The 26,899-nt window shown below is 40.4% G+C and overlaps 1 protein-coding gene and 1 long non-coding RNA gene across 3 annotated transcripts in view; one reads left to right on the forward strand and one right to left on the reverse strand.

Moving 5' to 3' along the window:
• The window catches only part of DCAF5 (DDB1 and CUL4 associated factor 5), a 68,150-nt gene extending 50,294 nt beyond the window's left edge, over nt 1-17,856 (forward strand). For both annotated transcript variants that reach the window (XM_063159276.1, XM_063159277.1), the window contains exons 7-9: nt 340-406; nt 9,787-9,914; nt 15,960-17,856. In XM_063159276.1, coding sequence (XP_063015346.1) covers nt 340-406; nt 9,787-9,914; nt 15,960-17,768 — 2,004 coding nt within the window. In that variant the 3' untranslated portion in view covers nt 17,769-17,856. The remainder of the gene's footprint in view (nt 1-339; nt 407-9,786; nt 9,915-15,959) is intronic.
• Nucleotides 1-22,164, reverse strand: part of LOC134419676 (uncharacterized) — a 37,148-nt gene extending 14,984 nt beyond the window's left edge. Inside the window, exons 1-2 of the long non-coding RNA XR_010028101.1 lie at nt 22,101-22,164; nt 19,045-19,122 (exon numbers count right to left, since the gene is read on the reverse strand). This is a non-coding gene — a long non-coding RNA (uncharacterized LOC134419676). The remainder of the gene's footprint in view (nt 1-19,044; nt 19,123-22,100) is intronic.
• Nucleotides 22,165-26,899: the final 4,735 nt, after the last annotated feature.

Consider the following 26,899-nt stretch of genomic DNA (forward strand, 5'->3'; position numbering starts at 1 on the left):
TTGCAGGTTGAAAAAATAGATGGTGTGATCTGGACATAGACATGCTTATATTAAAGCTAATCAAAATTCATAGCATTATTTAGCAAAGCAAACATACACTTTGGGCAGTAGGTATTAGATATAAGAAGTATGCTTTTCAATTTTGGTCAATTTATGCAGACAACATTTTTATGCTGGTACTTCATCCCCATTTAAATGTAAACTGATCAATGAGGTGCAAAGAATTATGCAAATTATTCTTTTTTCTCATTTTTGGTTTAGAGGAAGTAGATCAAGTGTAAAATAGCATCATTTAGGTGATACTTTGTTGTAAACTGCTTTTATTTTTATTCTTAACAGTACATCCTTTCGGGCTCTGATGACTTCAATTTGTATATGTGGAGAATTCCTCCAGATCCAGAAGCAGGTAAGTGTTGATGTTGTTTTAGATGAGGAAGGAAGAGTGGAGGGGCAGGTGTCTGACAAATACTAAACTGGTATTTCAGAATAATTGCTGTTCTCACGTTGTGAATCTAGAGCAACTCTGAGGAAAGCTGGATAGGGAGAGTTTACAAATGCCTGATCCAATGTCTGGATAACAGTGGTCAATGCCATTTGAATGTTTTCTCATAATGATTTTCTGTTTTTTTCCCTTCTCATGTAATGATCATTCCTCCCATAATAAAGCTTGCAGCATAAAATGGTGCTGGGTCCACAGGGTGCTCCTAACAGCTCCAGTGCATTGACCTCTTCTCCCCTCTCATTCCTCTTATACCAAAATCTTCCCACTGATTTCTAATGCAGAGGAATCATGCTTTTTTACTTTCTGGGTGGAGGAGCACTATCAGCTGGTGGAAAGGGCCACTTTTGACTAAGTTCTGACCCATTTCCATGCTGGGGCAGACATGGTAAGCAAACAGCAGCAGCACAGGTCTGTATGGAAGTACAGGAGGGGGATGTTAAAGGAAAGCCAGGGTGTGGGGGCAGTAAAACAATCCCATTGTGAGTGCCACTGTTGGTCAGTGTCTCATTTGATGTGGTCTGCTTAGGTGTAGGGTTTGGCAATATGACATTCTAAGCCATACAACATCAGCATCTCTCTTCTGTTGAATCACTGCACTTCTAAAAGGGTGTTAAGTTTTAATTGAAAGAGTCAAGACTTTCAAAACTGCTCTAGTGTTTTCATTTTTAGTGGCTCTGACTCTTTAAACTGTACATTTTAGTGATATTAAGTACAGCTGAGGGCTACCCTGTGGTCTCAGATGCTTTAGCAATAGTGAGAGAAAATTACAAGCTATGTTAGAGGTAAGATGAAAATATTTTGTTTCGTTTTCAAAGGTTGTTATTAACAGCTGTATAATCCACAGCTGAGAGGATTAATAGCCTTCGGTTAATGGTAGGGTTTTGAGGAAAATGACATTCTAATTTTGGGGTTTTTGCTTAGTTAATCAACATTTCATGTTGCAGTCCACTAACCCTGAAGATGGTCCTGCTAAATACCAGTAGCTTGGCCTTCTATCTTTGCATAGAGTTTATGGAGGTATCTCCCTGCTTTTCTTTTTATTTGTGTCATTTTCTTGTACATTTGACACTGATTTACTACTACTTAGGGATTTTTTGCCTTAGTTAAAACAAAGATTATATACATTAAAATTAGTTATTTATTTGTAAGTTTTATTGTGTGGACTGTAGAATTATATTTTCTGCATATATCACCATACAATCCTGACTTCCTTTGTAAAATCTGGATTTGAGATTTTCTGTTTATATGGCTGTGATGCTCTTGAAAACTTTTTTCCCAGGCATCTGCACTCAACAACTTTTTATCTGGGGCTTTTGCACAAGGATGATAGCTATTATTTGTTGCATCTGTAAGCAAAATAATTATTAAGTAAAATAATCTGCTTCAGAGTAGTTGTTAAGGATTCCCCTCTGTGAAAAGATATATGCTTGCAAAAATAGTTGCTATTTACAAATAGGCGATGCATTTTGATCAAACAAATTTACAATTTAATTTGTGATTTACCACACAATAATGTCATATCTGTTTTGGTCAGGTTTCTTGTCTCTGGTTCTTGTAACTTCAGGAAGGGTGTCAGTACACTTGCAACATTTCAGTTACAAAACTAATTACTTAATATCAATTGCCCTCAGTGGTTGCCTAACGAATCAGAAGATCCAAGAGTAGGAATGTGTATGTCTTAATGTCTTGTAACTTGAGCAGTTCTCTTTTTGAAATATTTTAGCAAAACTCACAAGCTTGGTTTTGTTAGACCAGAGGTCTGCTTCTGTGGCAAATAACTAATTGGGCATCCAGATCACCTGTGATAGGCTTATTGAAGCTTTTCTTTTCTTCATTCAGCTCTTCTTGATGGGTTGTGCCCATTTTGAATGTGACGAAATGCCCTTTCCTAAATCTTATCCTGCTGTCCAGAATAATTGCCAGAGAGAGATGTTGCTGTGCTTCCTTCTTGGAGAAATAGTCTTGCCATAGGGATGTAGAGACACAGGAAAATGTTTGCATCGGTGGAAAACTCCTTGTTCTTACGCTCTAGCTAAAATAAGAGTGCCTTTGGGTTTGTGATCTGAGAGAGTGGAATGTGGTCTTTCACTTAAAATAGTGTGCAAAGTAGACAGGATGATGTAATGTCCTGTACTGTTGGTTGGTATTTTAAATAAAAATATCTCTCTAACTGATTTCTGCCTTCCGGTTGAACTTGGACATTGTGTTGCTATAAATAGTTATGATACAACTCCCTTAAATTGTATCAGTTATTTGAAAATAGGGAAGTTTTTTTTCAAGCTTGTATCTTTTTTAACAGCTGCATCCTCAACAACAGCTCTGAAATTATTTTGTTATAGATGCACCAAGCACTGAATATCCAATGGTTAGCAACATTAGTGAACAAAAGATGAAGAAAGGTGTGAAGGAACATACCAGTCACTTGCAAATATATTTGGAGAAATGTGGTTGCCTGTACTGGTATTTTGCCAGGAGAATAGAACAAATTCTGCTGGGTTTTTTTCAGATAGTCATAGTTTAGAAGTGTCCTTCCAGTAGGTTGCTTTAAATCATTCCCACAATCAGCTGGAATCTGCAAACGGTTTTGTTTCGTCCAATAATTAGGCAGGATTTTTGCCCCCTTTGGGGCAGAGAGATGTGTGAAAAAAGTTATTTCCTAAATTGCTTAGGAAGCCACTCTGTTGAAGAATTTTACTCACTCTGTCCCTCTATAGTCTTAGATTACTCTGAATAGGCCGGGATTTCCTGTGCCAGAAGGTTGGTTGCTTTTTTACCACCTTTTGTAGTTTCTTAAAGATGGAATAGTTTGCTCATTTTCCCACTTTCATCTCTATCCAAGTACTATCTAGCTTTCCACTGTGCTTTAGAAGTAATTGCCAAATGTTTAATACATTTTTCTAGCCAGTTTCTTCTTTAAAGTAATCCATGGAACTATCACAGTTTTTTTCAGAGGCAGCTTCTAGCAAAGCTAATATATTAAGTTTGGCAGAAGAAAAGCAGTCCTGAGTTTCCACAGCCTTTGCTTGACTCCAATGCAAGCTGGAAGTGAGAAGAGACGTCAGTCCTACATGACTTGTCCAGCAAGCCAGTTAACATATGAGCACTTAAGATGCTATTAAACCTAAACATGGTCTATTAGCTGGTAAAGAACCCCTGTTCAAGACAGAACCTGACAAGTCTTGTGGAGTAACAGAGGGCTTAGTAGACTAAAAGTTTTCAAAATGGAATTTACATTCCTTGCTCACTACTCTGAATCATCTATGCAACTTTGCTTTTGGAATATTGCTCAAAGCTGCTGTGTGGGGCTTATGGTATTATTTGTGATTGAGAAGACAGCTGGGGATCCTTCAGTTCATGTGAGCAAGCTGTCACCAGGTTCTGCAAAACTTTACTAAACCAGAACAGCAAACTGCATTTCAAAACTTCTTTTCAATTCTGCCTTTGACTGTAACTGCAAGCAAGAAAGGGCTGGTCATTGTGGTCCAGTTACTAAACTAATTGCACAAATTTCCAGCAGAACTGAGGCAATTTTTCTTCTTTTTTTTTCCTCCTCCTTGGTCTTTGTAAATGCTGGCACTTCTTTGAGCTTGAAGAATACAGGAACAGCTCTTTTCAGAATATTTGAACAGGGCTATCTCATTGGAAACAGCTTGTAGTTTAAATTCTCAAAGTTCTGGGCTGATAAATGAAGATGAATAAAAAATTATTAAGGGTTTCTTAATGTCTTTAGCTATTTTGGAAATATTTTATATCTGGGTATATATGCATACCACTTAGTTGGGGCAGGGGAAAGCCATCTGACCCAGTGGGGAGCATGCTCTGGAAGGTTTATGTTTTTTAAAAAGAATATTTTTCTGAGGTGTGGTCTTGGGATATAAACTGTTTTACATTTAGAACTGTAGTTTGTCTCTTTCTTCAGGTCAGTCAGTGTTGACCAAATGGTGCTATGGAACAGTTGTTAGATTAACACAGCAAGTAAGTGCTGGGTAATTGTAGAAAAGGTTTTGTGTTCAGGGGAATTGGGACTGGTTTCTGTGGCATTTGGACTGTAATAATACCACGGCCCTGTGGAATCTATCACCAGGTGGCCAAGTGGCACCTATCAGAAAACAAGGCACTGTTGGGTGCTTTGTAGTGCTGTAGACCAGTGAAAGAAGATTCAGCATCCAGGAGTGTTTCTGTGATCAGCCTTAGTATGTTAAATGTCTAATTCAGGAATAGAAAGCTGAAGACAACACTGAGCACTGGGAGAGGCTGGAGAAGATTTAGTTCCTAGCAACTGGCCATCTCATTGTACCAAAGCTCCTTTCTCTTGTTGTATTGAAAATGTTTGCTGCCAGCAGTGCAAAGAAATGCACAGCCAGGCAGTTCACAAAAAAAACCCCAAACCTAACCACAAAAAAGCAAACCCCCCCCAGCAGACAGCTAATGGTTGTGAGATAATTTCACTTACTTTATATCTGTTACACTCAGAAAGCATAGTTGTTGGTGGTCATTTGCATGGTTCCAATAACATTGTGAAACCTATTGCAACCTATGCCATTTAGTACAGAAAAAAAGCAGTATCTCTTAGACCAGGAGAGGGGGAACAGAGTGAGAAGGTGTGCTAACGTTTATTTCTATAGTAATTTTTCTTAGCTTTCATATTGTTGTTTCAGCTATACTAGTGATTACAATAGTGGGAGAGTTGGGATAGATAAAGTGTATGGCAGATATTTAGAACCAAAAAAAGAAGGGAGAAAATATGCATCCAAAATAGCCACTACCACTACAATTTTATGCATAGTCTTTACATGTTTAAATATTACTTTTCTCTTTGGCTTTTGGAACCTCCACAGAGATACAAGACCACTCTGGGGCTGGTTCTAGGCATAGGCCAGGCAAAGGAGTTGATTGCCTGGAAGAGCAAGAACAAGAGTTATCTGAGGCAGAGGCTGCTACCAGCTGTCTGCTCCCTGTGCTTTCACTAAAGCTCTGCAAGGCCCTGCTGATCCTTTCACCTCACCTGGAAGCTGGAGGAGGGATTCACAGGTGTCAAAGGAAGCAGTCTGCAAATGGAGTTGAAACTGCTTTCTTATGAGGGGACACTTGGAGCTTCAATGTCTCCTTTTACCATGCTAGGAGAAGGGATCTTGGCCACCCCTTCCTGTTCTCACCCCATATTTAATGGGACCAAAATCAGCTTTGCTTGTGCTGCTGAGTAATCTTTAGTCAGTCTGGCTGCTGCCAGAGCTGGAATCAATTCCTGACCCCAGAAGAAGGGATGCTGCAGGACCCTGTGCTCTCAGGGAGAAAGTGCTTGTGTTAAATCTAGCTTCTCTGCAGATGGGTCTCTGAGGAGCAAAACCAACTACCTACATCCACTGTATGAAACAAATACAGGTGTGTGAGTGGCCAGAGAGGCTTTTAAGGTACCCGAACATAATCTGCACTGAAGGCAGAGGCCCCATATGCTATGCACATTTGCTTGTATTGTGCTGTGCATTTGCTTTCCAAACGATGCTATCTCTCTTTGTTAATGCATTATGATCTCATAGGATTCAAATGCAAAGTAGTGGCCCATGTCTAAATGTACCCTGGATTATTACTAATGAAAACTAAATGAACTTTAAATGAGCGACTACTGTAGTGCCAAGTACTGCAGTGGAAGGGTATGCTATGGCACACTGGTAGCAGCTGCAAATATCTGGTTCTTCTCAGGAGTTTTCAGCACTTTGAGTAACTCACAAGGCTTGTATGAAGTTATGCTTTAGTTTGTGGAATGTCTTTCTACCTTATATGAACAAACAGTGGGATTTCTTTTCTAGTGTCCTAGATAGAAAAGGCTTCTGAATGAGGTCATTTAACTCCTCTGTTACAAAGCCAGTGGAGGATAGTTCCTTATCCCAACAAGTTCTCTGGCATTTTGACAGTTTTTTTTAATGTTTGGAACAATGCAGCTCCCATTACTTTGGAGACTGTTCTACATTCCTACAGGATTTCTGCACTAGAACACTTTTCTCAGTAATCTATCACTTTCACTTTTTCTTTAGCCTTCAAATAATTTATTCTGGCTTTTTCTAAACATTGCTTCTTGTTGTAAAACTCATGCAGAGGAAGTCAGATTAATGTCTAAATCTGTCACTCTCCTTTGTTACAATTTACTAGTTTTTAAAACTTATTGGGATGGCGATGTACCATTCAGCATGTTTGAAATATGTCAAATCATTCACATCAGTATTTACAAAACCACATAATTAAGAAGTAGTTCATTAGCCTAACATTTAAAACATAAATTTATAAAGCAAACCAAGAAGAAATCACTTTGGCAACTTAGAAGACATCAACTACTTCAAAACATTGTATTATGCTTTCCTCTGTACAGGAGCCTGTAGAGAGGCCTTGTGTTGCAAAGGTGTTCTTGTCAAACATGTACAGGAAATCCATTTTAAAATGTGCACATTAGATTTAGCCTTTACTAAGTTATGTCTTTAAGCTGATCAGATATCATAGTAGGATATTATTTAAAGGACTTTTTGAGATTTTGTATTGCTCTTCTTTGAAACACTTATTTGCAGGGTATAAATTAAGGGTGATTTTCTTGACATTTCACTTTGAGTATCAAATAAAAGCAGACCAAAAAAACCCATTGACCAGCACAGCCACAACACTAAACTGCTCCTCAGGACTGTCTTAAAGCATGGCAATTTTTGGGTAGTATTGCAAAATCAGCTAGAACATATCCATCTCTTCCCTCCAGTACTTAGAGGTTATAAAATTATAAACCTTCTAAAATTGGTGTAGTCAGCCTCTGAAGACTTTAGGATTTACATTTTTATATATTATTAATAACAGATATGTAAGCTAATGACTTCTGTTTGAACACTGCCTATACATGCTGGAGCTAGCTAAGAATATAAAGGCTGCCATGCTTAAAGAGTTGCAGAACTCATGCATGCTACTAAATTTAAAAGCAGCAAAAAAATTACACCCCTGTCCAATAAAAAACCCCCAAAACTCAAAAATTTGAGTGGTTTTAGGATAGCAGAAGTCAATTCTGATGAAACAAACAATAAATAAAAGTACTATTTCAAAGGGAGACAGCAAAAGGAAATGGAATCCATTACATGGAAAAAAGGAAGATATCATCAGGAATTTGAGCAGTTTATGGCTAGCCTCCACTTAATACACAGATGCACCTGTTGTTTTTTGTTTTTTTTTTGCTAGCAGAGATGAGTAAACTTAACTCGCACTCTGAGAAGGCTAAAGGCTTTATGGCTGCAGCTAAGCCTCTGCTGAGAGACATAGGGGATTCCAGACAAGTCTGAACACAGGCAGTTTCTGCCATGCAGATACTAAAGTAATTGTAGTGGTTTTGGTGAATGCCTCTCAAGTAAAACTATCTCATTAATATGATGACAGCTGTGGTAGGCTACTATAAAATAGAGGGCTGCTTTCAAGATAAGGATGTAGAAAAATTTGCATTAAGAGCTTATTTAAAGATGTCACTTAAACACAAAGGAGTTGGTAGACTGAAATTGCATCAAGCAAGCGTTTGCCCAAAAATGAGGTTCTGGGACAGTTTGTTGGATTTGACACAAAGATTATCAGAGTATTGCTGGAATCAATACTTTCTGGTTTAAATTATTGACACCTCCCATAACACTGGTAAAATCTCACTGCTAAGATTTGTACCTCTCCCGGGGCAATTTCATGTAACTGGGCAGTTTTTTTAAAGAGCCTTGTGGGGAAGTTCACCTTCATTTTAAGAGGAGGGAAGTATGCTTTACTATGCTTTCTCTGAATTTACTGATAGCTGCTTAAAAGGAGTTCAGGGAACTTCAATGTTAAATCAGAAAGCTTTGGAGTTCTTTAATAGAATTATAAAACCATAGAATCATAGAATGGGTTGAGATGGAAGTGTCCAAAGGCAGGGATCTGTCTCTGGATTTTTAGGACTTGGATGACACCTCTTTTCTAGATCCTTATCATGGTTTGTTGTCCATGTTATGCATCAGTCAGCTCTTCAGAGTGCAGTTATAGTGAGTGAAAGGGATAGAACCTTTCTAAGAGGAGAGGGGCTGTAGACAAGGTCATTAGCTGCAGTTGTTTCCATCATTTGTGTAACCTAAAAAATGGAAGGTGATATGGGAACGGTTTTTTCTTTTTCATTTTTTTCCTTTAACCTTCTATCTTGCTACTCTTCAAAGGTAAAGCAAGTTTTTGTTTAGGAAGTGTGAATTACAGGAGAACTCTGACTCTGTTTTAGAACACAAGTTGTTCAATGCAGGGCTTAAACCAGCAACTGTTTCCGCTGAAAAAGCTCCTGTTGGGGTCAAAGGAAGATAGAAAACATTTTCAACAAGAGGAACATAAAGTTGGTTTAATGTAAAGATGACTGTAAGTAGCACAGAAGCTAGTGAAATTATTTTAATTTTCTGTAAGGTGCACTTACACCATATTAAGTTTTGAATAGCAAGTTGATTTTCATCTGAAGCGATTGTCAGTTTTTACTTCCCAGCATGTAAAGTTTTGTTTTCTTGCACTGAAAATGTTAAGTCATAGCATGTTGATGATACTTGTTTATTCAAATACACAGCTGTGCTGTCTAGCAAATTTGTAGTTTTAATTGTGTGGATCAATGAATATAAAAAAAATACTGTGTGACTGTTTCTTGCTTTAGTGCATAGACCTAGTAAGAGTCAATGACCAAGCAGAAAAGTTAATTGGCTTCTGTTTTGAGTTTTACCACTAGCACAAAAGCATTCCACTTTGGCTAATTCACTGCCTTGTGACAAAGAATGATATAACCCACTGCTCAGATGTGTTATTTCAGGTCTTTCCTACTCATCAGACTAGAGTCAACTGTGACAGTAATAAATTGCTGATTTAAAAAATAAATTTTAAAAATAGTATTGCTGTTAAAAGTAAACCTTTTTATTCATCTCTGCTTTAGATTTACAAACTGTCTGTGTCATGCCTTAGGTTTCACTGGTGATTTCATTATGTGTGTTGTTCTCATTTGCATATTTGTCATATTAGGTTAAAACCTTCATTGTTTGTTTAAATGAATCAAAGCAAGCCTCTAAGTCCTAATTTGCAGGAAGGATGCTTTTCATCAAACTTGCAACTTCTCATAGGGGCATTGCTCATAAAATTGGAATTCTGCAGCCAACACAGGCCTTAAAATACTGCAAAATAAAGCTGAAACGCATTGTCAAATATAATAAGACTTTAAATGACTATGACTGAAAGTAAGATGAAGATTTAATTCCTCATGTCCACATGTGCTTGTTTTCCCCTAGGTGGCATTGGCAGGGTTGTCAACGGTGCTTTCATGGTATTGAAAGGTCATCGGTCAATTGTAAACCAAGTGAGGTTTAATCCTCACACCTACATGATCTGTTCTTCTGGTGTTGAAAAGATTATAAAGGTAAGATCAGTTACCAGAAAAAATGTTCTTTTAATATTTCAGGAAAAAATGCTTTGTTTTGCTCAGCATCATTCTGGTCCACACCCACTCTGTCTTCTCTTATTGTTTTACAAAATGTTTTGTCTTGTTTGCTCGGGTGAGTTTGGTTACACTTCTAATGTGATTTCCTACAACTTGTGATATTTTGGTCTAAAATTTAATAAAAGTACCTCCAAAGAGATGAACCTTAGCCTAGACTGACCTGGCTGAATAATGGCTCAGAAGGCCTTCAATATCTTTTATATGTATTTGTGCATTGAATCAATTCAACATACCTTTTCTGTGACTTCCAGAGGAAGAACTCTTAATACCCTGCACAACATCTTTCTGAATCCTTTAACAATGTACAGTACTTTTAGAAAGTTTTTACCTTTTTCTGTGGAACTGAAAGAGGTAAGAAATTTTGTTAGGTTCTGAAATTTTCTTTCCTTAAGGAAAGACAGTCAATATTGTGGGAGCAAGGTAAAACCAGTTTTGTTATTTGAGGGTTGGGAAGGCAAAGGATTATGCTACAGTAATGTGATTTGCATTCTGCTGCCATAGATATTTTGCTATAATTTAGGTCTACCAACAGTGTAGAAAAAACCACAACCATTTAATTTTGAAGTAGGATAAAAAGAACTGCTGTTGATCCCAACTATTTGTTGAATGACTTCATGAAAGTCTTACCTGTATATGGCTATAAATAATGTTGTTAGAATACTGTAAATGCTTTTGTCAGGTACAAGCTGACAGCATGAACTTGTCCTGCAAAGGAGTGTTTTAGTGATGTGCAAGTTATGGACCAGAACTGACCCAAATCCTGGGACCATGGCTCAATACCCCGCTGCATTGCTTGTATTACAGCTAGTGTCAGCATTTGGATTCTGACTTTCAGTTCAGCTTTTTCCTTCTCTTCTGTCCTCCCCTGGTACTGCAGTCCTTTTCTCTTCATCTCTGCTGCCTGCCTGACAGGTTTGATCACAAATATATTAAATACAGGCTTTGAACAAAAGTGCATTGAACAGTCTTAGCAGCTCAGTGATTTTTCAATTTCCAAGCAGTCAAACAGCCACTGTTTTAACAACAGTTTTGCCAGAGGCATTTCTCTTTTTTGCTTTGGGAACTTGATTCATGCAGCCTGAATTCTCCCTTTTGGATTCTAGATCTGCTGACCCTTCACCCTGTGAATCCTTCCTGCATGAGTGTGCTTAGACTGTTGGATTAGCATTGGTATAAACATCCCCTGTGTTGCTTTTGTGTACTTCTGCTAGGGTTTTGGCAGGGCATTTTTTTTGCCTAGTGATTAAAAGGTTAGTTTGATTAAGGCTGCAGTCACAGGTTGTGCAACTCTTTCAAAGACACCTCTGCTTGAGTGCTTCCTTAGAAGAGAACTCCTGTGGTGTCAATTTGTGTGCAGTAGAACTTGGGCAGCTGCTTTGAAGGAACTGAATTCCCCAGACATTTCAAGCTAGAAACAAATTAAGGGAAAGGTGTTTAATGTATTAAGTTTATTGGCCAGCCAGAACTTCTTACCCTTTTTTTTGTGTGTCCTTTTGTCTCAGCTTGTAATGTGCCTTGTTTGGGGCTCAGGTTGTTGCAGTGCTCATCTCTTCACTCTCTAAAGGTGATTTCACTCTCTAAAGATACTGCTTCAGTGCACAGCAGTTTGCAGGTGACTGTATAAAGGTGGTTTCTTCTTCATTCCAGCCACTTCTGTGGGTAGGTTGGAGATGAGTAACTGCCACTGGCAGAAGGGCAAGACAGGAAAAACAGCACCAGGGGGGCCAATTATTGCATTAAAAACTGCTGGGAACACAAGTTTTTCTTTTGCATGGCTATCTTTCTTTCCCCTATATAAGTGCTTGATGTGCTTGCTCAGAGAAATTGAGGTGACAGGAGAAGGAACCATAAATAAAAATCATAGTTAATTTTTTATGTTTTCTTATTTTATTCCTTTTTGTTTATTTGTTTCAATCACTTGCTTAAAAAGTGTCCCTCATTTTATTATCCCTCAAGTACCTTCTAAAACCCTTTCTGGAATTAAATCACAGAAGATAACTTCACTGTGGTTGGTTGCACTTGTAGAAACCATTGTAGAGACATGGTGATGTGCTAAAAATGTGGATGCAAGTAGTTGTTTGCCTGAGCTCTTAATTTTTAGGGTAGCTGGCCTAAATTTAGTACTTCAAGAAGGGAGGAACTGATAGCAGCACCATCAAGCTATTCAATAATTACATGAGCTTCTATCAACACATTTGCTATTTTAATGCTGATTGCAAATGAGATACAAATTCATCTCAGGCCTACAGAAAAGAGTAGTATTGACAAAGATGATTTTGATGTTTGTGGTTATGTTTTTTTTGCTTTAGTTTTATTTTGTTGTAAAGCACCCTCAATAATACAATTCAGGAATTCGATGGTTTGGGGTTTGATTTCTGCTGGGACACAACAGTCTCATCAACAGAAGATATTTGGAGCCCTGACTCCAGCCAGTGTGTGGTGGACACATCAACCCAGATGAACTGTTCATTGCCCTTCATCCACTAAACTTCAGTAAAATTGTATGAAGAAGTACAGCTGCAAACTAAAATAATCATTTGCATCAAGCACTTAACCAAAAGGGCTAAAGCAATATTAAACAGAAAAATACCACTTTCCCCTCAGTTAAGTGTGCAAGACATTGGGATGTGCTGGCAGGAAAACAGATTGCATTGCAGAAGAAATAAATGTGACATTCCCCCTGATGTGTTGGGCTTAGAGGAGGGCTATGGGGAATTATGCAGTTAGGAGACAGTTCCAGGAAAGATAAAAATAGATTAAATACATAACAATTTTCAGAAAAAAAATTCTGATTTGTATTGAAAATGGAATATTGTGTAACAGAGCACAACTGTTGTGGGTCCCATTTGTTTAAAAATTGTGTGTTGAAGATAAAGTCTATTTGCACATGTTGCTATGGTGACAGATTAATGTCATTGTGACTATCTGCCTCTGCCTAATCAGATAATCTAATATAAGTGGTTTTAATTATTCTCACGCTACAGGCATAACTACTTTTTTGTTTTAAAATTTGGGGGTTTGCCACCCTGGAATACAAGTAATTCAAAGATGCTGTCAGTAGATATCTATTGAAGTAGAGAAGCAGTTTTATATTCTCATTTTCTGTTATTGTTCCTATTTTTATCTCTGTACTCAGGTCATCAGTGAGTAATATTCATCTCCTTAATCTTCTGACAGAGAAAGAACTTCTTAATATATTGTTGCTTTAGAGGGTTGATTTGCCAACTTATTTTCTCCAGTTTGATCACATTATTCCTCAACATGGCATCAGTCAGAGGATGAGAAAAAGGCAAAGGCATTCCATTTACAAAGAAGCCCATTTCAGATGCCACAGAGAGCACTGGATCAGTTGATAGCAATTTAAAGACTTCCCCTTCTGCCAAGGATAGATTCCTAGTCTGATTTCTTTCTGTGACTCTGGCAGGCCTTCACACTCCCTCATAACAAAATATCTAAAATGCAGGGATATCATTCTCCAGAGACAACTGATCCCATACAAACAAGGTATTCATCCTGAATTCCCTTGACTTCTTCTCTTTATTACTTACTTCTCTGTGAACAAATCTCTCTTGGAAGGGAAAGCCTCACTGTGGACTCTTTGTAGCTGTTTTTTTCTATGTTTTATACTGCTCTGGTTTTGCTGATGCTTGCAGGGAGAGCAGAAAGATGTGGTGGTGCTACTAAGGATGTAGACTATCTCTGTGCATGCTTTTATGTACATTTTTAGATTAATTTCATGACAAACAGACCTTTCTCAGAGAGACTTCAGAGCAGACTACCTCTCCTCCACTTACATTGGTTCATACCAGATCTAAGCATTTTCTAATTCTCTTGCTTAAAAAATAAAAAAAGCCTTTCTAAAGCCTAGTGATCAGTCTAACACTGCTAAGATTATTTGAGGAAGGGGCAAGCCAGCCTGCCTGTCTAAGCAAGTAGAGTTCTATTTTTCTATTAAAAAACATTATGTATCCACAAATCAATCTCTCTCATGGATTCATTGAGATAATGGTCTTTCCTATGTTGTCTTTAGGAAGTGGAGCCTGGGAAATTGAGGATGAAGAGTGATTCTTTCTGTTCTCTTGAGTAGTTCAAAATAGTTTGGTTGCTGAAATTCTGTATATAGTAGGCTTAGACTGGGTTTTGTTATCTTCATCCAAACATGATGCTTGTCCTTTGGGTTATGTGTCTAGTGAGTGCAGTGCTGGAACCAAGCAACAAAGAACTGTCTTCATTCTGGTTTCAAGTGTCATATTAAAGAACTGCACTGGGTGAAGTATTGCAAATAATAAAAAAGCAATTAAATACCAATAACAAATATACCTTGATGTTGAGATCTTCTTAGAAACAGCCTGATGTAACACAATATAAAGTTCCTTTCCCTTTGCTCTGAAAGGCAGCTTGAGGATTGTCAGCAGAAGAAAGTATATCTACAGCTTTTTAATTTTTGAATAGTGTTTCTTTTATCAATCTAGCCAGATCATATGTGGAAGCTCTGTTAACCATAAATTACAGAGAATGCAAAGTAAAAGCTTTCAAATTTGGGAGATTTCTAGAAAAAAGTTTACTTGTTCATCTTAAATCCAGCTGTTCTGGACAAATAGTTGCAAGGTAATTTATTTCATTTTGCTTCAGTTATTAAAGGTGTATGGTTTTTTGGTACACTGTTGAAAATTTCAGTGAACACAGAGTAATTGGCATTGTTGTGGGCATTTCTTATGTTGCTTGTTGTGGTAGAATCAGGTTATGTTGCATGTGTTAATTAGGCATCTGTAAGATGAGTGCTGATTATGTCATTTATACGTGCAAACACTTTTTGTTAGCAGTTTTGTCTTTTGGAACAAAACTTAATTAATTTCTATTGGGAAAATTCTTAGATTTTTTTTTTCCAAACACTATCCCAAAAGTCCAACCTGGTATAGAGAGCTGGGATAGAATTTTTCCCCCGAGCTTGTTAGCATGATAAAACCAAAGCATGGCTGAGATCAGGTCTTTTATAAGCAGAACATTAAGGCATTGTTGTAGATAAGATACATACTGGCTCTGCTTACAGTAAGGCATTGTTCATTCCATGAACCATTGATCCAAAGTGATAGAGGTTGTCCATAGAATGTCATAATCACATTGCCCTCAAATCTGTGAGTAAATCTGACAAGGGTGAGGACATCCAACTATTATGTTTGCTATGGATTACCAGTTTTTTAGGGATATTGGTAGAACTTCTATTGGAGCTTTTTTCCCCTTTTCCTCTCCATACCAGGAAAATTGACTGAAGGTGAGATGGACAGCATAGTCAAGACTGTTGCTGTTGGTGCAATCAGTAGACTTCAAAAGTAGCTTTCAGTAAAACTCTTCAAACTCTTCACCTATTAAAAGTGCTGCTGTGTCTTCAGAGGATGTTGGAAGATTTCTTTTCTTTGTAACTGTTTCCTGAAGGGAGTAGTGCAGCTCTACTTTTCACCTCCATGCATTCAACTCCCTGCCTGCTGATCAGGTGGGATTGACTACGTAGCTGGATGAAATGTTACTCTACACCACTAGCACCAGCAACTCTAGTTTCCTGGGAAACAAGTGCCTTCATTAGTGCTAAGACTGTATTGTAGGCAACAAACTATTCTTACTGCTAGTGAGTAAGCATTCCTTATTACATAAAAATAGAGCCCTGCAATTTGGGAGAAATTATCACACAATGAATTACCAAAATTATGGATAATTTGCAGTGTGAGAGCTTTTATATTCTGTATGGGTGAAGTAAATGCAGAAAAACCACATTTGTGAAGGGGAAGAAAAAATCCTACAGCTCTGTAATACCTGTAAGTATGGTACAGAGGAATAAAAATTAATAAAAACAATCTGTGACCTGCAGTTATTCTGGGTATTTGAGCTACTGTTCCATTTCAAATGCTTATAACAGTTTATGAATTCAAATATATATGTTTGGTGGTTTTTTTTTATTTTCTGTTACAGATCTGGAGTCCTTACAAGCAGCCTGACTGCACAGGGGACCTGGATGGTAGAATTGAGGATGACTCGCGTTGCCTCTACACTCATGAAGAGTACATCAGTCTTGTGTTGAACAGTGGAAGTGGTTTGTCCCATGATTATGCCAATCAATCAGTCCAGGAGGATCCACGGATGATGGCCTTCTTTGACTCTCTGGTGCGCCGGGAGATCGAGGGCTGGAGTTCTGATTCGGACAGCGACCTCAGCGAGAGCACAATTCTGCAGCTCCATGCAGGAGTGAGTGAACGCTCCGCTTACAGCGAGTCCGAGTCCTCCACCTCTCTGCATCACTCCCCACCACACGTGGCTGAAGAGTCTGAAGAAACTGCCTATAACTTACGGGCCTTAAGATCAACTGCGTCCCCCTCAGCCAGAGAAGACGTGGCTTCCCGTCAGCAGAGGCTCTCTGCACTGAGAAAGTATCAGGACAAACGTCTCCTGGCCCTTTCCAATGAGTCTGACTCTGATGACAATACCTGTGAGGCAGAACTAGATACAGACCTTTTCCCACGGCCACCATCTCCGAGTCCTGAGGAGAATGAATCCAGCAGCTCCAGCAGCAGCAGCAGTACAGAAGAAGAAGAGGAGCTGAACGAGAGACGCACGTCGATGAGGCAGCGCAATGCGCTGAGGCGCCGGCAGAAGGTGCAAAAGGAGGAAAGGACTAGCACTAACACAGAGAGTGTAACCCCTTACATAGGTGAGGACATATATGATTACCCCCAGATCAAAGTAGATGATCTTTCTTCCTCTCCAGCTTCTTCACCAGAAAGGAATTCAGCCAACAAAGAAGTTCTTAAAGAAAGGACGTCCCCTTGTTCAGACAGTGAATCAGTGGAGAGAAAGATTTACAAAGCTTACAAATGGCTCCATTATTCTTACATATCATATTCAGCTAGTAAAGATGGTGAATCCTCTAGAGGAGATGGAGAAAGTGATGAAGGGAAACCAGGAACTAGTGGAAGGCACAGTGCAACACGCTTGCTAACTAAGGAAGATGCTAGGAACTCAAGTTCAGTAGTTCCTCAGGGTTCCTCAACTCTTTCTGCTGAAAACCACAAGAGAGAAAATTTAAAAGAATGTGGTGGGATAGAAAATTCTAGTAATGGTCAAGCTCATGAACGTGACAATCAGCAGTGGATGGAGGGTCAAGAAAACACATCAGAAGACACGAGCAGTGGAGGTGTAGAGCATTCTTTTGAGACGAAAAAGCTCAATGGTAAAGCTAACTGCAAAGGGCTAAATAGCTGTACCGAAGAACCTTGCATTCAGACCACAGGACTTGTGGAACAGAAAAATAGTCAGAACTGTCAACCAGCACCAAGCCATCACTCACTGGTCCCTCCATTCTCCGCTGTTGCCATCTGTAGCATGTCAGGTCACTGCTCCAGAAACCAGACTGATGGCAGTGAGGAGAGGAGCTTAGACCCCTCCTGTGTTAACCACAATAATGGCCACTTGCATCTTCACCCTTCATGCTTCAACAACGGACAGAGTTTTGGAGAGCAGGAGTCTGTGACGCAAGGACTACAGATGCACTCAAATGCTGATAATGGCAACCTTGTACAGGTGGGTGTGACCTTGCACAGAGACTGCTGCCTGTCTGACATGGACTCCAACAGCTACAATGTGAGCACAAGAGAGGATACTGCTGACCCGCATCCTGCGGGCAGTGAGAGCACTCAATCTCTTGGAGGACTGAAAAGACACAGAGCGGAGTTGGAAGATGCAGATTCAGAGAGTTCGTCCTTAGAAAAGAAGTTAAAAACATGATAAATGCAAATGTCTGTCATAGTGTGCACTCTCTCAGAAAGAAAAGGAAAAAGAAAGTATTAAAGGCACATAGAGCTTGGGTCTGAAACATTGCGTTTGATTCTCCATTCCATTCTTCAGTGGGTCTGTTTTAGATTGCCAGTGGTTCATGCTGTATAAAAATCCAACTTGCTCCTTAATGAGACTGAGTCTAGTGTACCCATACAAGGTTCTGTTTAAAGTAAATCCTTATTAAGATGGTTGACTGAATAATTCTTGTGTGAACATGTGTCATTTGTTCAGCCAGCCAACCAGGATAACTCCTTTAAAGCCTAATTGTTCTTCTGAAGAGGAAGTTTTCCATACTGACACTACATATTGCAGGCTGAAGAATGGTGGAATTAGATCACATTGCTGGTAGATCACACAATTAGGGTGTGTTTCTTATTGAGGAAAACGGGGAAGAAGTGTTTCTGGGCCCTTTATTCTGCTTCAGAAAGTAAAGAAATGCAGCCATTAGGGAGGATATTTTCAGAACTGGATGGTATCTTCAGAGATGATACTTCATAAAGCACTTCTGATACAGTTCAGTGACATTTTTTTTATGCCAACAGAAAAGCTATAGGAAATGAGCCTCTTTCCAAAATCAACTTTAGACTGTTCCCATGGTGACATTCAATTTTGTGGGCTTTTTTAAAGAAAAGAGCTGAATAACACAGTGTCATCACTATATAGAAGTATGACTGTTGGCAAGAGGCAGGTATTATGCTGTAGACCTCATTCTAACCAAGGACTTTAAAAAATCAGGCATTGAAACATGCCTTTCTGTGATCTTAACACAAAGGCATTCTTCTTCCTCATCATCATTATTATTATTAAGAATATGGTTCTGGGTGTTGGAATATATCTTGGTTCTTCCCACCCTTCCACCATGTTCTTACTTTTGGGAAGCAGTAAGCCAAACAGAAAATAGCTGAAGTATGGATAATATAACTGATTCATGTTCACAGCAACATTTGGTAAAGTCTGAAAAATGCTTTTTTAGCAGTTTTTGCCGCCCAAAAAAGGTTGGGGTTGCAGATTTGGGTTGGTTTTCCACCACTGTGCTGCTAATATTTGAAACTGGACATGGGTAGATGTATTCAGCAGAGTTCTGCATATAAGGGAGAGCTTCAGAGAACCATCCCCACATGTGGGGAGCCTGGGTCTTCAAGTCTGGCAATCAGAACTTGAACAAGAGAACAGCTCTTCCTGCCAAGAACTGGAGTACTCTGTGGTGGACAGAGAAGTTTCTTACCAGGGCACTGTTGAATGGAGTATCTGGTAAGTCATCTCAATTCTGACATGTGGAACTGGTGGAATTACTCTTGCTTCCCTAGAAACAAGGTAAGAGTAGTCACTGTGTGAAGGGAAAACAAACCATCCATACAGGACACAAAAACTACATCTATGTGCAACAGAGCAAGAGGCTTCTTTGGACCCCAGTCACTTTCAAAGGCTTTCAAGCCCATTGCTGAGGAAGGGTTAGTTTATTTTAAGGAATTGGAAGTGTTTGCTTTCAATAGAGTAGCAGTACATTGCTGTAGAGCAGTGGCCTCAGAATAATTATTTCATATCCACAACTCTTTAGGTACCTTAGGAAAGTAGGAAAAAGCCCTGTTAAAACATGATGAAAGTGAAGGAGCACTTCAGAAGGGATGCTGTGAGGGATGTGTGTGGGAGGGAGAGTGAGGAACATGACCTGAAACATTGTCTTACAACTATTGTAAGTAGTCTGTCACAGGCTGTCTGCCCACACTGGGCCTGCTTTTCTAGGTGAGAAAGGCAAAGGGATGTTTGCAAACACAGGCAAAAGTGGCAATAAGAGCAAGCTCTGATACCTTGTTACCTTACTGAAAAAATTGTTCTGTAATTGTACTATATTGTACCTCCCTGCAATCAAGATCACTATAGGAGTGTTTTCACTAGTTGTACAAACATCTTACTGCAAATTCTGGGGTTTAGCCGAGATCTTGGTGTTGCCAAGTCAAAACTTTGTTTTAAAAGTTCTTTACATTTGAAAATTTTCTCATCCCTCACTTTTAGTGAAGGAGGATCTCTACTCTTCTTTGACGTGGTTGTCTTTCCTGGTGTTCTCCCAAATGCCTGGTGGTCTCACTTTCTGTTTCTTTTGTTTGTTTTAAAAAGAAGAATAAAAGCTCCCAGAATTGGTGTTCCAGAATCACAGAATGGGTAAGGTTGGAAGAGACCACTGGAGGTCATCTAATCCAACCTCCCTGCTCCTGTACAGGCTCTGGGCTTAAAGGATTGCTGTGGCTTCCCCACAGACAACCTCCCATGCTGTCTGCATTCTTGTTATTTCTAGTTTCTGTCGGGCAGGAGGAGGAAGGCAAGCTATAATCTTTGCCTTCTGTTCACAGGAAATTTCAGTGCACACAAGAACTGCAGCTTCTGAAGCAGTGCATTCTCCTCCTCACATAAATAAACATTATCAGCATTAGGCAGCTCCATTATGTGGTAAAGAGCCCCAAAAAACGCAAGCCAGGAGGCAGCAGCACGTCCCTTCCAGGGAGCCAGCACTGAGAAGAGGTGCTCTGTGCAGGTTGCTTCACTCTCTCATTGATCCTGTGTATTTGCTCTCCACCCCCACATTGCTCGTCCTGCTGTGTGCCCACAGTTTCCATCTGAGTTTTGCTGTGTACTTGGAAGTGTCACTCCCTACTTCTGAGGAAAGAGTAAACTGTTGGGTGGAAAATCTTACTAATTTATTGGAAGAGATTTTACCTTCACTAATAATCTGCCATGTACTTAAACCCAAAAAGGTTGTGTAAATATTGAACTACCCTGTTAGTCACTATTTGCTTACCATGCAGTTTGTTATGGCAGGAAATTTGCAAGTCCACCTTGTACAGTTCATGTCCAGAGAACCTTACCAGTGGGGAAGAAAAACCCTCCCTTACACCTCCCCAGAACATGTTAGACAGAGAAATACTGATTTTTTAAACCAAGTTCTTTCTTATACAAGGTCACAGACTATTTGCTTATTTCAGCTTTCTCTGTTTAAAGCTGACTCTTCCTCTGAAGAGCAAGCATGAGGCTTGTCTGGCCTGGGGTATTAGCTGCTTGTAGAGATGCAGGAGGATATGAGACCTATCAACCAAAGTTCTTCCAGCTCTCCAGTGAACATTTTACCAAAGCTGGTGAGTGGCTCAATGGAGATGACACTTTGCTGTTTAGAAGCAGCTTTCACAGACTGAGCATGAGCAGAAAGACGCAGGTGCCTGGAGAAGGCAAGAGCACAGGTTTTTACCAGTTGCTTGCAGGAAATTCTGAAATCCAGTCTGTTTCAGCTGGAGTAATTAATGGGAAGGACAATTTATTTCAGAACCTTTTCTCCAAAATTTGCAGTGGATTTTTTCCTGCTAAGTTTCATAATAGAATAAGTGACTGAAACACGATCCTAATCTCTGCTTATAACCTATGTCACTTGGTAGCTGGGAAATTACTATTCCTCAAACATATATAGCAGATAAATGTGGTTAGGTTCTCTTCTGAGGTCTTGTACTTGCCTGCACTGTTACATCCTTGTGGTCTCTTGCTCACTGTGGCCATCACAAGCTGATGTGGCCTGATATTACTGAAGTCTTGGGCTGCTTTCATTTGCAGTTAATTTATTTTGCTGTTTGTGGAAGAGAGCTAGACCAGATTGTTGTTATTACCTCATTGAGTTAAAATGCTCTGTATTAGAGTTTTCATCTCCTTTTTACAGGCACTGGTACTGGCAGAGGTAGTACCCTGTACGCCAGATGCTTTCTGTCATTTTGAGCTGCTCAGATTATCTGTGTGTCTTTGTCAGACCTGGGAAGCCCAGGGCTGTGCTGCAGGATCTTGAGAGTACCAGAGAAATGCAAATAGCTGCAACAGCTGAATTACTGTGTGCACTTGCACATGGTTCTTCAGGAATTCTTCAATAAACTAATCCTAGCACATAATGTATAAAACACATCAGCACACTCCTGCAGCTGTGTCAGGATGCACTAATTAGCCCAGCTAATGCTCTGCTCTTAGGAGCAAGAACTCTGTTTCAAACATCTGAGAAAATGGCAATTCTCTAGGGGGAAAAAAAAGAGAAGAAAAAAAACCACCACCACCCCCTCTCAGTAGAAAACCCAAACCAACATCCCACTGGTTATAGCAGGCTCCAAGTTTGCCAAAGTTTTCTTCAGTGGTTGTGCAGATCAAAAGCAAAGAAATCCCAGATGTCAGTGTGCTCTGTGATCAGAGGAAATAATTTTAATTTGGTGTTTCTACTTCACCTGATTGAAGTCAAGGACTTGAACTTGGGCTTCCTACCTTTCACTTGAGCATCCAATGCATCAGCCTACTGTGTTATTCAGGATGGGGTTTGTTCCTCTTTGTCTGGAATGCAAAGGGAAAAGGAAATAGAAACAGTTCCTTCCACAGTTCCTGAGTTCCAACACACAAACACCTGGAGCAGAGCCTTGAGCCCAGCCCTGCTGGTTTATGGTTTGGTGAGAAATTGCTGGAGGACCTTTTCTCCTTTCTCCACCTTGTGTGATCTCTGTTCCAGGGAGCAGATGGAGATGCTGACACAGCTCTGTGTTTAGCATTGTCTTGAATGTGGGAGAATGGTCCTTTCCAAAGTGGGTGGTGTGGGTATGATTTTTTAAAATGTTCTTATTTTATTGTAGACACGTAATACCTACCTCCTGAGCTGACTGGCCAAGTCAGTGAGCTATTTGTTCTGGGATATGGCTGGCAAGCTCAGCTTTTCTGTCTCAGGGATATTTTCCCATTAAGTTCTAGTCCTGCATGGTCTCATCAGCAGCTCTGGCATTGCTTTGCAGATGTAGGTTGGCACTGTTGCAGCTTTCAGAGCTGATCAGAGTTGTGCCTTTGCTGAAGCTGCTGTTGGCACTTTGGCTGCTTGGAGCTATGTGGTGCAGATGAGTAAAACTGCTCCTGTAACCACCAAAAAATGCCTGTATTGGAACTTTTGAAGAGTGAGCAGGTCCATTGCAGATGGGCAGTGCCTCTGCCTATGTCTAGCACTTCTGTGATTGGGTGCTACAGGAGTTGCAGGTTTCCAGGTGTAATGTAGTCCCAGGACTGTATTTTACTTCACAAACCACAGCTACTTATTAGCAGCATTAACAGCTCCTAGGTGCCTCCAGGGCTCACCTTCTGGCCATTCCTAAATGGTCAAACCACATGATCTTTGGGAAGGTGCTACGTGTCAGTGTCCTGCTTCCAGAACAAAGGCTGAAGCAAAAGTTGCTTCAAGGAAAGCCTAATGCATATTTTCAAAGAGCTTTGGCTTTAATTCAGCATTTGAGGTTAAGTACTCATGAGATACGTTTTGAACTCTTTAAAATTTGGCTGTGTGGCAGAAAAGGAAAACAGCATTCAGAGCTTCAGAACCGAATTCTGTCAGGAAATACGAAAGGACTTGAAATGTATTTAAAAACAAACAAACAAGCCCCTCATACCCAATTAGATTTTGAATAGAAGTTCATTGCCTGCTTCAAAGAGTGACTTCTAAAAGCCTGAGCAATAAGTTAACAGAATTGACTTCTCACTCTTGAGCTTGACAGCTCAAACCCACAGATCTGAAGAAGGCAGAAAGCCACGGCCAGGCCTCCCATCGCTCTCCTGACGGGCCTGCCACACGTTACCCACTCAGGGTCCCTCTCCCACAGGCAGCCAGCGTGGCTGTCAGCAAAAGGCTGCCCCAGGCTCTGCCCAGCTGATTCTGTCTGGTTTAGATTCATATTGTCTGGGATGTGCTGAAGAAAACCCAAAGTGCTTTCCTCTAAGATCTTAGTTGACGTCTGCCTTTGGATCTTGGAGGGAAGGTCTGGGGCTATGTTTCAGGGTGATCTTTATGCAGCCTATTAAAATGAGGAAAATAAATGCATCCTTGCAGGAGGAACAGAGGAGTACAAGACATGAGCCTCCTCTGACTTCTCTTTCCCTTCCTGAGATTTCTACGTCTCCTCCAGGAGTCTTGTACAATTTTCTCATCTCTAGAACCTGGAGAGACTTCCAGTGTTGGGTAGCTAGAAAGCAAAAAGTGAAACTTCATAGCTCTACTTCAGTGACACTTCCAGTATATTATGGCCAGACCTGGCATTTCCTGGCTTGGAATTATATCCTTGAATATAATTTTCTCCAAAGCATGAACAAAGTCTGTTTCCCACATATCCAAGCTTTGGAGGGAGAGAAAGGAAAGATGGTCTAAGCTCCAACAGTCTGGGAATTAAAGGATGTACATGTTTAAAGCTGGCTATAAGCCCCCTATTCCCAAAGTTTGTATTACACACACACACACACCCCAGCTCTGCAGTTCCCTCATCTGCGTGCAGGGATAACACCAGCAGAAGTTTGCATCTCCTTTAATTCAGGGGCTGAGGGTGCTCCAGTCTGTCCGACAGGGCAGATCTCTAGTCTTTCCATAAATAAGCTTTTTTTAGCTCGTACATGTTTCTGATGATGTGGAAGATTTATTTTTGATCTGGGAAAGTCTGTAGCAATGTTTTGAATTCCTGAATGGCTGACTGAATGATAATCTATCTGAGGAACACTGGAAGCAATTTGCAGCCTTAGATGGAGATTTTTATTTACTTACACATACTTTTAAAGTCAAAACTTTTGCAGTTCGTCATCGAACACAAGGGCTCTTCACCTTTCATCTCCCCTCTGTTTTTCAGCTTTCTTCTTCCCTCCACTAATGATACAGATGCAGAAGGTACAGATCATTTGTGACCCATCTGCCCAACAGGTAATGAACCTGCTGGGACAGTGGACCATCTTGCTAGAGACACACAAATAGCAGCAGGAAAAATGGCTCATTAATCTATGCTCTGAAGTTGAAAATCTGCAAAAACATGGGAAGGTCTCAGTCTGAGTGACACATCTTGAGGTCTCCTACAGCTAGGCCTGAAATACCTTTGATGTTTCTCCAATTTTATGCTATAGTCTCCAAAGCCAGTGTTTGTTTCCAGCCCAAGGGTAAGCCTACTCTAATCTTACTCTTGCCAGATGAAAATTATTTCAGAACTTAAAGTCGGTGTATTGCTTAGCTGATTACATTTCTGAAATTTAAACCAAATTAAATACTCAGCTGATCATAGTATACAATTATACTGCCTAAAGGGAAGGATTTAATTTGTCTACAGCTGGGAAACAAAAAAAACCAACCCAACCAAGCAAACAAAAAATCCCCAAATATTTTAAACTACAAACTCTGAGTAAAAAGGAAGCTGATGGTTGCATAAGCAGCTGAGATCTGCTAGTAGGAAACTGCTGCAGAGGGGAAACCTCCAGGACAGAGGCAGGCAGTCCTGTGCTGCTATGTGTGCCAGTTCAACTTCCAAAGCCCATGGAAAGCTGATGTTGACTCAAAAGGAAAGCCCCAAAAGGAGCAGCAGGAGTGTTTGGTGGTACCAGGCTCAAAGAGGGGTGCTGTGGCTCCTCCTGTCATCAGTGGCTAGTGAGGGAGCTCTCAGAATCACAGCATGGTTTGGGCTGGAAGGGACCTTAAAGATCATCTCATTGCAATCCCCTTGCCATGGCCTGGGACACCTTCCACCAGACCAGGCTGCTCAAACCCCCATCCAACCTGGCCTTGAACACCTCCTGAGATGGGACATGCACAAATTCTCTGGGCAACCTGCTCCAGTGCCTCACTACCCTCACTGTAAAGAATTTCTTCCTAATATCTAATCCCAACCTAATATCTAATCCCTTCCTTCAGTTGAAAGCCATTACTCCTTGTCCCATCACTACATGCCCTTGTGAAAAGTCCCTCTCCACATTTCCTGTAGCCACATTTCCCCTTAGTTTCTGGAAAGCTGCAATAAGGTCTCCTCAGAAACTTCTCCAGACCGAACAACCCTAACTCTGAGAGTTTCAGCCTTTCCTCATAGGAGAGGTTCTCCATGCCTCTGATCATCTTCATGGGGCTCCTTGGGACTCACTCCAGCAGGCTGAGTCCTTATGCCCAGAACCCCAGAGCTGCATGCAGCACTGCAGGTGGGGTCAGAGCAGAGCAGGGCTGGGGGGGAGAATCCCCTTCCTCACCCTGCTGGCCATAGTACCTGGTACCTCTTCCACAAAAGCATTGCCCCATGAAGGAGTGATTCACTGGGAAACGAGGGGCAGGGAGTTACCAGGACTTCAGTTCTGTCCTTCAGCAATTCCACTTGTTATTGCATATCACTTTGCTCGTGATATCAGGATATGAAGAGCTCATTTCACTACTGCTGATAGCAGCATGTAATGGAGCACCTGTGGCTTCCTTCTACCCAGCCCTGACTTTAAATGCTTTATGATGTTACCCTGTAAAGTCCAAATACCACATGGAGACAGGTGGGTACTGGTGATGAACTTGGGTTCAGGGGCAGTAAATGTACTAATGAAGCAGGTGTTTACAATTAGCAAACAGTGAAATGGAGAAGTTCACTGCAATAAATATGAATTAGAAATAAGGAAATATGGGCAAGCAATGAGGGAAACAAATATCCTAAGGAGGAAAAAAAAAAGAAGTACAGGGAAAGTAAGAATGTTTGGTCAAAATCAGATCAGAAGGAACCTGCTGTCTTCCCAAGAGCTGAAAGTGCAGTTTGTCTGCAGTAGCACAGAATGGGCAGGACCCTGAGGTGAGCCACCCTGCCCCAAGAAAGCCAGTGAGCAGCTATGGCTCCTGTTCTTCAAACCAACAGGAATGGACAGTTTGCACTTGGGAGTTTTCAGCTAACCACACAGAGACACCTCTGAACTGCTAATATAGTGGGGGGCAGGGGGTATTAACAAGCCTTGCTGCTCAGGAAAGCTCTGGGGGTCTGGGAAGCAGCCATGGAAACAGGATGACCTAATTCCAGTCCCACTGGCTTGCTTTCAGTGCCAAGAGAATGAAGATTTGACATGAGGCAAGTGCTAAAAGAGAAGCAAGAAAATATCATCATGGCTAATTAAATAGTGCAAACTGATAGGGAATGGTGTAGGAAATGGGTTCTGTTGACTAAGCATATTTTCAAGCTCAGCTGATAAATGTAGAAGTTGCAATAATACTTGGGCTACTGGAGAGGTGTTTTCAGTGTCCTAGGGCCCAAGCATTTTCTATTAAACTA

Source organism: Melospiza melodia, chromosome 6 (genome assembly GCF_035770615.1).
Source record: "Melospiza melodia melodia isolate bMelMel2 chromosome 6, bMelMel2.pri, whole genome shotgun sequence".
NCBI classification, from domain to species: Eukaryota; Metazoa; Chordata; class Aves; order Passeriformes; family Passerellidae; genus Melospiza; species Melospiza melodia.